At 35.3% G+C, this 13,448-nt stretch overlaps 1 protein-coding gene across 9 annotated transcripts in view; it reads left to right on the plus strand.

The window, feature by feature from the left end:
- ENAH (ENAH actin regulator) overlaps positions 1 to 13,448 on the plus strand; it is a 159,664-nt gene that overhangs the window by 139,938 nt on the left and 6,278 nt on the right. For 6 of the 9 annotated variants that reach the window (XM_025286049.3, XM_025286048.3, XM_025286050.3 and 3 more), the window contains 5 exons: positions 549 to 694; positions 852 to 909; positions 1,696 to 1,744; positions 4,266 to 4,332; positions 10,066 to 10,144. In XM_025286049.3, the coding sequence (XP_025141834.1) occupies positions 549 to 694; positions 852 to 909; positions 1,696 to 1,744; positions 4,266 to 4,332; positions 10,066 to 10,144 (399 nt within the window). Of the gene's footprint in view, positions 1 to 548; positions 695 to 851; positions 910 to 1,695; positions 1,745 to 4,265; positions 4,333 to 6,869; positions 6,933 to 10,065; positions 10,145 to 13,448 lie in introns of all 9 variants that reach the window. The other 3 variants (XM_025286052.3, XM_025286054.2, XM_025286053.3) reach the window with 1 other exon arrangement.

Below are 13,448 nucleotides of genomic sequence, written 5' to 3' on the forward strand. Positions count from 1 at the left end.
GTCCAATGATGTCTTTTATGGCAATTTTTTTCTATTTCAGGGCCACTCCTGTTACATTTTGTTGTGATATCTCTTTAATTTACTTTAAAATGCAATAATTCCTCATTTTCCTCTTTCATGATACTGACATTTTTGAAGACAATAATATAAGTATTTTGTAGATCTGATATTTCCCTAAGATTTGATGGAGGTTATGCATTTTGGGGGACAGGTTTTGCAATTTTTACAACCAACGTAATACACCCTTTTCAATGCCTTATACAAGGAGACATGTGATAGCATGTTATGCCATTATTGGTGATGTTAGCTTTGATAAAACTTCCCTGATACATAAAATTACTCCATTGGTTCTTAAGGTTTAAAAATAATACCTAGATGTTTTTATTGACGATATTTTTATTGTTTTAAAGATAATACCTATATGTTTTTATTAATGTCAGTAAAAAAAGGATATATCCTTCTGTTTTGAATGTAATATATTAATAAAAGATTGATATATTAGGATTGCCCCACATAGGAGTTTATTATGTGTTTATATTCTCATTAAGATGGAAGATGCCTCTTTCCCAAGCGGAGGGAACACCACTGGTGTGAATTCGGCCTCATCTAAAACAGATACAGGTCGTGGAAATGGACCCCTTCCTTTAGGGGGTAGTGGTTTAATGGAAGAAATGAGTGCCCTGCTGGCCAGGAGGTGAGTGAGAAATTATGTGGGTGTGTCCAGGATTGAAAGAATTGTGTTAATTTTATTCTAAGTATAATTTAACTAGATGCAGGCCTTCCTTTTTGGTATAGTTTTAAACTGTTACATGATTTGTTTTAATTTTTTACCTGACGTACTTTTTTCCTAGGAGAAGAATTGCTGAAAAGGGATCAACGATAGAAACAGAACAAAAAGAGGACAAAAATGTAAGTTAATAAAAAAGAGTCTAGTTCACGAGGACTTCCCTGGCAGTCCAGTGGCTAAGACGCCATGCTTCCACTGCAAGGGATACGGGTTGATCCCTGGTCTGAGAACAAAGATCCCACTTACCGAGTGGTGTGAGCAAAAAATAAATAAAAATCAAAATAGTATGCTGCACCTGAAAATGTGAGATTTAAGTATAGCTCATGTCAAAGATTAGTTTGAATTTAATTAATTTCAACTAACAATGTTTATTTTTAACTCTTCAGATATTAAAAATGGCATCACTTTTTATATATTTTAAATGACATTCTTAGTAAAATGGGTTGAATGTGTGTAGTTAGGGGGATAGTACTGGAATTCTTACTTATATTTCATTATGTACCTAAGCCTACCATTAAAGGAGTGAAGGACTTTTCCCTAGGTTTTTAAAATATCTGAGAGTTTCAGTTTCCTTGCATTTAAAAATGAAGGAATTTGACCAAATACTGGTGGTTATTAACTGTGCCCTCTCTTCCATTCAGCAGCACATTGGCAGGTGTGGTTCTCATTGAGTGTGCAGTTCTCAATGAGAACACACGAGGAAGGGAGCCCTGAGGAACTGCAGTGGGGGAGGGAGGAGTTTGGAGGTGGGGCTGCTAGGATAGAAAAAAAAGCCTAAACTTAGTGTAAAAGAGAGAAGAGACTGATGAAGGCAAAAGTGGGAAATGGCCGAAGGTATAAAGCACCAAATGTATACAGCAGGTTTCTAGAAGATATGATGTTATTAATATGTATTTCTGTATGTTTAGGAAGACTCAGAGCCTGTAACTTCTAAGGCCTCTTCAACAACTACACCTGGTAAGTTCAGGGGATACATTTTCATCTTTATGAACTTTATCTAAATATTAGTACTTCTCAATTAAAAAAACTCCCTTTTCCCATGTTTAGATCAAGTGACTGCTTAGCTGCTAAAATGTTAAAATTCTTGATTCACACTTGAAAGCACTGACTTTCTCCTCTACCTTTTGTGACCCTGAAGCAGCTGTTCATTTCTTGATGACCTTGGGAGATAATATTAAAATCCAAAGTGTTTTTTATGTGACTTTCTCTGAAAATCATAATTTTTACACATTCTATGTATATTATTGTTAATCACTTGAAGTTACTCATTTAAACAAGGAAAAATATGTTATCTAGATGAAAGAGAAATACTTTTAATAATTGTTTCTTAAAGGCGAGGATTTTACATGCCATTTCTTCATATTTGACTAAATGACTAAATACTGTTTCTCTCCCTACCTAATTTGGAATGAAGTTTGATAATTTTGATGCATTAATATTTAGAGTTAGCCATAGGAATTGACTATAGAGAAATATCTAGAACAACTACTCATTCTCACTGAATAGTGATCTGTAGTGGCCTGATTGCTGTATTATAATTAATATTGTAAATGTGAATAATTTTTCCTCTGAATAGGACTCAAATCAGTTTATGTTACCTTCATTAAAAATTCTCTTGTTTGTGATTTACTTATTTTTACCTTTGTCTTCCCAAAATCAGTATACATGCTGTTACTAAACCAATGATATTTTAGGACTCAGCTATAATTTAGAGTCAGAGAACTTTTTGGAATTTGAAAAGAGCTGTGAGCCCTCTCCCAGGGAAGAAAAAATCATGTTTTTATACAAAACTGATCATCATTTTGAAATATTCACTAATTCCCTGAAGGTTATGTACAGACTCCTTATCTAATGTATATCCCCTTATTTAAAACATGGAAAACTGAAGCATGGATTTTGCATGTGTTTTTTTGTGTGTGTTTGCACATGTGTACCATTTTTATAAAATTAAGGATTCATTCAAAAGGTCTAGAGGCTTTTTTACTTCGCTTGTTGCAGTCAGTTTTTTTCCCCTAATTGCCACATGTCAGACACCTGCCAGGCCAAAAAGAAGCAAAAGACAAAGTCACCCTAAGCACAAGATATTCATGATTCAGCTTGGATGCTGAGACACACACACAAGTGAAATGTTAATGTTTCATAACCACATGTTGAATATTAAAAAATGTATCACGGAGAAGGAGATTGTATAGTTTGGAGTCACCTGGATCATCTTTGTAGGAGAAAATGACATTTTGCCTTGCCTTGAAGAGTATTTCACTTAGCTGGAAGTAGAGGAAGTGGGTATGGCATGCGCAGAGATGGGGAGTTGGAGCTGGAAGAGACTAGGAGACATCACTTTGCCTGTCTCTTCTTTAGTGACAGTGTTCTTATGACCATCCACTGCCTGTCCAGTTGTCCTTCAGGATTCCCCTCTTTTCCCCTACTCTGGAGGTATCTCTTGGATGTGTTTCTGATTCTCTCTGTTGTGGACATCCTCATCTGATTATCTGACGTCCACTGGCTCAGTCTGTGGTGGTCAGTGAGAGAGTGTGTTAGCTGTGAGAATACAGAAGGAGCAATGATTGACTGGTTGATGGACAAGGAGTAAAGCAAGATGAATGATGACTTTTGTTTCACTAGATGACTGAAGACAGCAGAAATCTGGAAAATAAGCAGTGCTTCAGGCTTGAGTTGAGAGTTGAGTTTTGCCTATATGCATGTCCATAGGCCAGTTGAGGGGCCACAGTAGAACTCAGCAGTTTTTCAAGCTAAAATTCTGCACAACTTAGACTTGATTCTCCCATGGCCCAAATTTGTTCTTCCATGAGAGGCTTCCACTCCGGATTTCATCTAGTCATCTAGTGAGGCCAGAGACAGCATCAGTGAGGCAGCCCAGGTTAGCAAAAACAGTTTCGAACTTCGTTTTTCAAAACACAATCAACTGAAAGTTCAGAGAAACCTAATTTTATTTAACTGGAATTGTCTGCTAAGTCCTAACAATTGGTTGTTTGAAAATCAAGGAAGTACAGTAGAATGAGATAATTCTGAAATACATTTTGAGTTGCTTGAATTTTTTGCCAAGAGGGCTGTTTGAATTTAGATTAAATGTTGAAGTACATGAACACATTAAAGATTCTTTTTATTTGTTTTACCATTGGCACTAAAAATAGTTTAAAAGAGTGTATAGTCCGTACTCTCCCATTCTAATTTAAGCTATCCTTATTAATTTAAAATAATCGCTACAATTTCATTGTAATTAATCAAAATTATCCTACCCTTATTCTTATTATCCTATCTTTATTAGAGAAACTTTTTACCATCTGGTGTATAGAATTACAGTATTGTAAATTTAACAATCTAAGTTCTTCATAGAGAAAGTTGTCACACTTAGTTGCTTAGTAATTTCTTTTCATTTTGGGATCTGCAGTTACACAAATTAGAATCTTAACTCTGGGAGCATATAGGATATCTAACTTAAGTTCTTTAATTTTTAAAGAACCAATAAGAAAACCTTGGGAAAGAACAAATACAATGAATGGCAGCAAGTCACCTGTTATTTCCAGGTAATCAAATTTTTTTCTAAGTTTTATATTACAGTTGTATCTAAGAAATTAACATCTGCATTTTTATCGGTCTGTATTCTACCATATGCTTATTATTATCACCCAGGTTGTCTGAAATTTCTAGATAGCTTTTATTCCTCCCAGTACTTACATTTTGAAAAAAATTCAAAACAACTACAGAAAAATTGAATATAGCAAACATCCATGTATGTATCCATCACCTAGATTCACCAGTTATTAACATTTTGCCAACATTGGCTTGAACTCTTGTCTACACATGCACACTTTTTTCTCTCTGAATAGTTGGAAGGCAGTTTGCAAATATATGCTGCTTCAGCCCTAATACTTGAGCATTTGTCTTAAGAAACAGGATATTCTCCTGTATAACCTCAATATCATTATTACTGTCAATAACATTGAGCTTTTGAAAGAAGCATAACGCTTTAAACTGAAAAGCAGCTGGAGAGAAAAGGCTATAGTGTTTAAGAGAGAACAGAATAAAACCTAAAATTTTGAATTTATAAAGTAGAAAGATTTATTTTTCAGTTGAAACTTCTAATTATAGTCGAGTTAAGAAAGATAATGCCCAGGAACAACACTAGTTAATTCATGTTTCTACAAGCGGCTATGTGTTGCATAGTCGAGCAAATTCAGTATGCCTTAGTCAGGTATACTTGACTGTCATAACTAACTTTATATTGTAGGTCTTAAACATAGATGAAACATTTTCTTGGTTTATGAGACAGTTTAAAGGACTCATAATTTTCCTAGAAAAAAGTATGTGTCTTGAGACTGAAAAATTTTTTTTGCCTTTTGTTTCTGAGCTATTCGCCTTATTTTTGCCTCATAAAAAAGCAGACTTACCATCTAATTATAGAAGCCTAATTTAAAAAAATACAAGAATAGACCTTATATTGTCACAGGTCTGTTGTACATGAGCTTCAGTCTAACTTTGGATTGCTTTTTTGTGTGGTTCTTTCTGTTGGTGGGAAATATTTGGTGATGAAATAGTTAATTAAATTTCACAAAGAAACTTGGCCTTTTTGAATATATAAAAGCTTTCAGTTTCTCTGTCACTGAAAGATGAATATATTTGACTGGAATTGCTTTTGGTGAACATGTTTCTTCAACAGAGTGGAAAAACTGCATTTGCGTTCCCAGATACCTAATTGATGTGGCCTTCTAATGTATCTCTGGTAGTAGTTACAGATTTTCTTCAGTAGCACTGTACAACACCCGGTTTATCAAGCACTGTGCCTTTCAGAACAGACTGGTGATGTGCCGTGTCCTTTGAGGTTTCAAATTGTAACGGGGAGGAATGCCTTCTCTTTGTCACTACTTTCACCCCTGCCTCATAGGTAGGGATTCCATAGTGAGCTTGCCTAAAGCTAAACTGAAATTCATGGCAAAAGCTCTATCGTAGACGGGACATGGAAAAACTTCTCCAGGTGGAATGTATGTGTTCCTTGTTCTGGTTGGGTTCATGTAATAAAGGACAGAATATTCTTTCAGAGAGTTTTCAGACTTCTAAAGAAAGTTTGATAAATGTTTTAAGCATTACTATTTTAAAAATATTTTGTATGGAATAATCAAATATGGGTTCTTATTATCCAGTAGTGTATTGTAATCATGTTCTAACTCTGGTAGATGGTTTTCCTCTCTTTTCCCAGAGTGAACATTCTAAAATGCCCAATTAAAGAACTGTATTGCTTTTCTTCCTAAATTACTCCCCTCATTCCTTCTGAAAACAAGTATATTAGCCTTTTTTTTTTTTTTTGCTTTTATTTAAGCACACTTTATCCTTGCACAGTACTGAAAGTATAAATATGCAGTGTCAAAATTATATTAGTGATAAGATGGATTAATATTCTGTAATATATATTCTGTATTAAGTGAAGATGTCAGACAGTGGAATAAAAGCAAGAATGTTGACTTATGGCTGATTCATGTGAGGTTTGACAGAAAACAACAAAAGTCTATAAAGCAATTATCCTTCAATATAAAAAATAAATTAGGAAAAAAAGCTCTAAATCATGACTGGAATGTAACGTTGGAAAATTTATGAATCCTTCCCATGGCATTTATTGGGAGCTTACAGATCTTGTATTCAAGATGGAAAAAAGTTCTTTACCTGCCTCCTTAGAAGAGCTAATTTTGTATACTTCAAGCTACAGTGATTCTTACTGTGCTTTTTATTTGAGTCTGTAGTTTTATTTATATTCACTCTAATAGAAATGTCCTGTGTTTTGATACTTGTTGAATTTTTATGTAAGTAGGTTTTACAGTATGTAAAAGTAGCCACTATATAATGATTTTTTAAAAGAATTCTCTGTAATTATCAAGTAAATAGTGTCCTCACATAACTAGACTTAGTCTCCAAATAATCTTTTTTTTTTTTTTACAATTATTTTAAAGTTAATGGACACCTTTAGTTCTTCTGTTTGCTATAACTAAAAACATGTAAAACAGTAACAAAATGAGAATTATTTTTAAGAGTTCTATTGTGTATCCCTTTAAATGGTTTTTCCCCTTCATAGACGGGATTCTCCAAGGAAAAATCAGATTGTTTTTGACAACAGGTCCTATGATTCATTACACAGGTATCATCCTGATGTGACTTTGTGATTTGAGACTTTTAAATAACATTTTCAGGATAGGGCTGAGCTTTTTCTACATGGATTGGTAATCACCACAAAGGCGAAATGGCGATAACGTAAATCTTTCATATTTAGCTGTGTCTAAAACACTCTTTTAGAAAAAATTCGGAGTGATTTTAGTGAGAAAAATTAATAGTATTCATTTCCCTGCCATCAGTTTATATTTGGATTATGATAAACATTAATGGTCAACATACCTGAAATACGAGAATGAGAATTGAAGTCCACATGTATCGAGAGTGTCTAGCTTTTGCATTTTATTTTAAAAGCCATTCCTTTTAGAAGACAAGGCTTTAAAAAGTTGAACAGAAGATCCTGTCCTCTGTCACTGGAAGACAGGACAGTATTAGAGCCACAGTGAATAGCCATTGTGAATAATTTATTATTTGAGGAAAATCTGTTTCCTACATACTTTGCAGTAAATTGAGTATCTTTAACAACCTAACATCTAATATCCTTGAGCAGATTATTTGTTTTCTAGGATGAGTCCTGTTATATCATTTTTTAATTAAGAAAACTTAGGATATGAACCATGTATTTCTTTCTTAATTAAAAAAAACTGACAATTTCTTAAGATCCTCAAGTGCTTAAGCTATATTTAGAATTAATTTTGCAGAACAGGGACTTAAATAGTTGCAGTATAGTTATTTTATAGGCAGTATCTAGAGGCAGCACTCTCGTTATAAAGTAATAAAAATCCCCCTTTTTTGTTATCAATTATGGAGAAAACCTTAATGATAGAAATAACTGAGATATTATACTCATGTTACTATATGCATCTGTTTTTAAAATACACATCAAGTCTACTGGGAGCATAAATAGTATACGGGAGGTTGTCTTTGGTAGTGAGTAAGGAGTTCTATAACCAGACTCTATTCGACCACATTGTTATTAGCTACAGTTATTTTCATGCCATTGATGATTAAAATATTTGGCAAGTTCGTTTTTGTTAGCCAGTTAAATTTGCATAAAGTATTTATAATACAGTAGTGAAATAGTTTTTCCTGCTTTTTTTGAGGTGGTTTAATTGTTTTGACCAAAGACTTATTTAGAAAATAACATAGAAAAATAGCATTTAACAATGAGATTTTCTGTTGTAAATCTTTCCAGTTTGCCACTTTCATACATAGTATCCCCCCTGAGATAATGTTGTTGATAAACCTTTTTTAAAAAGTGGTGATTACGTCTTTCCTTAAGTATGAAAAGTTCCCCCCTTTAGTTAATTATCATGGTGATGGTGGTGGTGGTGGCGGCGGTGGTGGTGGATTGCATGTTAGCATGAATTAAATTTTTTACAAATTGCATGTTTCCACGATTTTTTTAAAATTATATAACAATAATTTTCTGGATTGTTTAGTAAATATGGATATATTTATAACATACTCCCCAGTTAAGTAACAAACTGTTGTTATTCACATGATTTTCAAGGATATTCATTATGTAAGTTTAGTAAAAGAAACCAAAACAGTGTTTGTACCAATTAAATCTGAAATGTAGAAGAAAAGCAGAATAAATAATAATTTACTTCTGGAGAGCAGGAACAGGCAGTATGGGTAAAGGAAATGCATAAAAGTCAACGTTTATGATACCTACTGTATAGACCGGATTCTGCAGTGCAGTGTGACTTGCGTACTGTGGATCTCAGTGCATCTTAAATGACTGTGGAATTAAGTCACCTCCTCAACAAGGTGAAAAGGTATATTGTCTCAAGAGGAAAGGAAGTATGTCATATAAATCTTATCCAGCACAGGGCCTTATTCATTCAGTGCCTCTTGAATGAAATTTTATGAGTTATTATTTTTCTTGTTCATATAAACATAGCAGCAGATATGTAGTAAAATTGGTTGAGTTCCTTCACATCAATCTTTTAAGCTGTCATATGTTTGATGTAAACCTAAATGACTCAAGATTTCATCTTCACACACAGTGCCTATGGGTTTGAAGTATAATATGCCTTATAAGAATTGTAAGTTTGAAAAAGTTATGCCTGTTAAGTCTTGGTTCAGATTTCTCACATTGGTATTCTGCAAAGTTGGAAATATATGGCCTAATAGTTTTCATTTGCGTTGATTTGTGACCCTTAAAAAGTGGCCACTTAATATATACTAAAAGCTGAAAATGAAGTATCATTCAGTTAAAATTCTAAATTTTTCCACTTAGTATTTTCTCTTATTGCCAGAATTGGAGAGGGAGTCATGACTGACTGACTTGATTTTGAAACTTTTTGCTTAAAATATGGCTAATACTTAAGACTTATTTCTTCATGTAAAATTTTTTAACAGAAGCTCAACTTTTGAAAATGTAATAGTAATTGACAGTCTCCTTCTGTCTCCTTACCCTCCCCCTGTTTTTGAAACAAAGTAAGTTTGTGGAAGTAGTTAGATGACCATTCAGATACCATCTTTATAAAAACTTCATTGGGAAATAGCCATAAAGCCAATTGGATACGAACATACTTTTTAAAACTTAATAACTAATTTTTAACTTAATAATCATATTTCCAAGATGCTTATTTATTTTGATGCTTGATATGGAGTGGAACACATACAAAGAAATCATACTCATTAAGCAATTCCTCCCCCTGCCACTGGAAACCAAGGCATAGAATTTGAAAATTGATTTATACAGAATGAAACAGTTTGGTCTTCATCATTTCGCTCTCATTGGTTTGCCAGATATTTAGTAGATAGCGTACAGTTTCAAAAGGAGAGAGCAAGATTGTGTTACTTGGGCTGGGTCGCTGCAGCTGGCCTCCCGTCTGTCCTGGTCACGATGCCACCTGTTACCCTGCCACCCTCCTCATGCCCAAAGAGCGTTGTCTTCTACTCTTTACTGGAAAAGTTTTGTCATGTTACCAACTTTTTCTAATTTTTTTATACTGATAATGCTGTAAAAAGCGAAAAGTATTTTTGTACATCCTAATTAGTTCTGCAACTATTAAGATAATTAACTCTTTAACACATGTTTTAAGAAATATACTGTAATCTGGTGTTGGGTTGGTAAGTTTGCAATTACTAATGAACTCATTAAATACGCTAAGTGTTACTTACCTGTCCTGAAAATTTCATTTGTCCAGACCAAAATCTGCGCCTTCGTCACAGCCCAGTGCCAACGGAGTCCAGACAGAGGGACTGGACTATGACAGGCTGAAGCAGGTGGGTGCCCAGCAGCAGCTTCCCTTTATTTGTACTTGTTCTTTTTAAAAATAACCCCATGTACGTATATTTGACAGGTTGTGAATGTATTTGAAAAGAATATAGACTTGATATTTTTATAGAAATTAAACAGCATTCATGCTGTATTACTTCTTTCAGATCCTCAGTTTTTGGTTCATCAGTTTGCATAAAGTGCCAGCAGTGGTGGAGGGTGGGGACAGTGGTTTAATGTAATAGGATAAACGTTAAATGTAAGTAAATGGTGTACAGTTGTTCAAGAGAAAAAATGGGCTCGCACTCAGCATTGGCCAAAGCAGACCCCACCAGGTCTGGTTTTAGCAAGAATGTAAGGAAGATGAGTACTCGCACATATTTCTGTGAAAGGAAGCGGTTTGGGGAAAAAATCAATAAGAAAAAGATATTGTTTGTATTTTAGACACAGTATGCATTGTGTTTAATACCTATATACACAGAAAAAAATGGAAGGAGTAATAGGTAATTTTGGAACCTTGAACTGGTTTAGTTCTAAAAGAGGTTGATAGTGTTTTAAACGATTGGAAAAGGAAGGCTAAAGACATCTTAGTGAAACAGCTATCAGTTTTGTAGACCTGATAGTTACGCCTGTAATGAACAATTTAATCTTTGTCTTCTTATCCTGCACTTCAGAATAGCCTGTAAAGATAACAGTGGTAGTGATCACTATAATAGGCATTTACCGACTATCTGGCAGACCTCAGTGTTATGCATTTGCTAGGTTATTAGCGTGACATTGTCTCCTAATCCTGGTAGTAGTCAGATAACATAGTGTCTGTACTCAAATTGTGCACATCAGAGGTTCAGAGAATTTGAATTTACTCAGTCCCATAATCAGGATCAGAATCCTGTCTTTATCTTCAGAGCCCGCTTTCCCCATTCTGTCACTCATTTTTTAAAATATCAGCAGTTTGAGTGGGGCTTAAAAGAGTACCAATAATGTTGCAGTATAATGAGTTCAAAGTAAAAGTTAAATAGGAATTAAAGCAACAAATAGTAACAGTTTCAGATCAGCCTGACTTTTATACTACAAAACTGTTTGAACAGTTCAGTTGAGTTATATAATTGGAAAAGCATGTGGTCATTGATAATCAAGCGCTTGTTTCCTGTGTGTTAAACATGGCTTTCTTTTCTTGAAAAATATCTTGAAATGGAGCACTTGCACACAATTAAAATATGGTCAGTTCTTGACTGTCTGAAGTAGGGGACTTGATGAGAGGAATAGATTTGATTTTAAGACTGATTTAACTTAATTTGAAAAAGAATATCTGTTAGTTCTGTGCCTCAGTTTCCTCACTGGAAAATGGAGGAAATAAACTAATTGATAATTTTCAACCTAATTTAAACATTAAAAGTTGTTTTTTTTTAAGATGAGCCTTAAACATAGAGCTATTTAATTTTACCTAAGGTGTGCACAGTGCTAAAGAAAGTCATAGAATTTGATAATCCTTCCAAAGGATCGTTGTTTTTCACCCATTAAAATTATCACCTTATTAGCCCTTTTAGTGTTCATGTTATACAATCTTTATATTTTTTAACTAGAGGATGTATTCATTATTTCAAGTTGAACTCTATAAATAGAAATTTTGCAAAATAAGTAAAGACAGAGTGGTTATCATAGAGGAAAGAGGGTCTGCTGCTGCTGCTGCTAAGTCGCTTCAGTCGTGTCCGACTCTGTGTGACCCCATAGACGGCAGCCAACCAGCCTCCCCTGTCCCTGGGATTCTCCAGGCAAGAACACTGGAGTGGGTTGCCATTTCCTTCTCCAATGAAGGAAAGTGAAAAGTGAAAGTGAAGTCGCTCAGTCGTGTCCGATTCCTAGTGACCCCATGGACTGCAGCCCACCAGGCTCCTCCGTCCATGGGATTTTCCAGGCAAGAGGGTCTAGAGCATCACTATTAAATAGAAATATTGGGCTGGCCAAAAAGTTTGTTCAGTTCAGTCACTCGGTCATGTCCAGCTCTTTGCGACCCTATGGACTGCAGAACACTGGGCTTCCCAGTCCATCACCAACTCCCGGAGCTTTCTCAGACTCATGTCCATCGAGTTGGTGATGCCATCCAACCATCTCATCCTCTGTCTTCCCCTTCTCCTGCCTTCAGTCTTTGCCAGCATCAGTCTTTTCCAGTGAGTCAGTTCTTCACATCAGGTAGCCAAAGTATTGGAATATCAGCTTCACCATCAGTCCTTCCAGTGAATATTCAGGACTGATTTCCTTTAGGATGGACTGGTCGGATCTCCTTGCAGCCCAAGGGACTCTCAAGAGTCTTCCCCAACACCACAGTTCAAAAGCATCAATTCTTCAGTGCTTAGCTTTCTTTATAGTCCAACTCTCACATCCACACATGACCACTGGAAAAACCATAGCCTTGACTAGATGGACCTTTGTTGGCAAAGTAATGTCTTTGCTTTTTAATATGCTGGTTTAATATGCTATGTTGCTCATAACTTTTCTTCCAAGGAGCAAGTGTCTTTTAATTTCATGGCTGCAGTCACCATCTGCAGTGATTTTGGAGCTCAAAGAAATAAAGTCTGACACTGTTTCCCCATCTATTTGCCATGAAGTGATGGGACTGGATGCCATGATCTTTTTAGTTTTCTGAATGCTGAGTTTTAAGCCAGCTTTTTCACTCTCCTCTTTCACCTTCATCTAGGCTCTGTAGTTCCTCTTTGCTTTATGCCATAAGGGTGGTATCATCTGCATATCTGAGGTTATTTATATTTCTGCCAGAAATCTTGATTCCACCTTATGCTTCATCCAGCCTAGCATTTCTCATGATGTACTCTGCATATAAGTTAAATAAGCAGGATGACAATATACAGCCTTGACGTATTCCCTTCCCTAATTTGGAACCAGTCTGTTCCATGTCCAGTTCTAACTGCTGCTTCCTGACCTGCATACAGATTTCTCAAGAGGCAAGTCAGGTGGTCTGGTATTCCCATCTCTTTCAAAATTTTCCACAGTTTGTGGTGATCCACAAGTCAAAGGCTTTGGCATAGTCAGTAAAGCAGAGGTAGATGTTTTTCTGGAACTCTCTTGCTTTTTTGATGATCCAACGGATGCTAGCAATTTGATCTCTGGTTCCTCTGCCTTTTCTAAATCCAGCTTGAACTACTGGAAGTTCACGGTTCACGTACTGTTGAAGCCTGGCTTGGAGAATTTTGAGGATTACTTTGCTAGCGTGTGAGATGAGTGCAATTGTGCAGTAGTGTGAGCATTCTTTGGCAATGCCTCTCTCTTTGGGATTGGAATGCAAACTGACCTTTTCCG

This window comes from Bubalus bubalis, chromosome 5 (assembly GCF_019923935.1).
Source record: "Bubalus bubalis isolate 160015118507 breed Murrah chromosome 5, NDDB_SH_1, whole genome shotgun sequence".
NCBI classification, from domain to species: domain Eukaryota; kingdom Metazoa; phylum Chordata; class Mammalia; order Artiodactyla; family Bovidae; genus Bubalus; species Bubalus bubalis.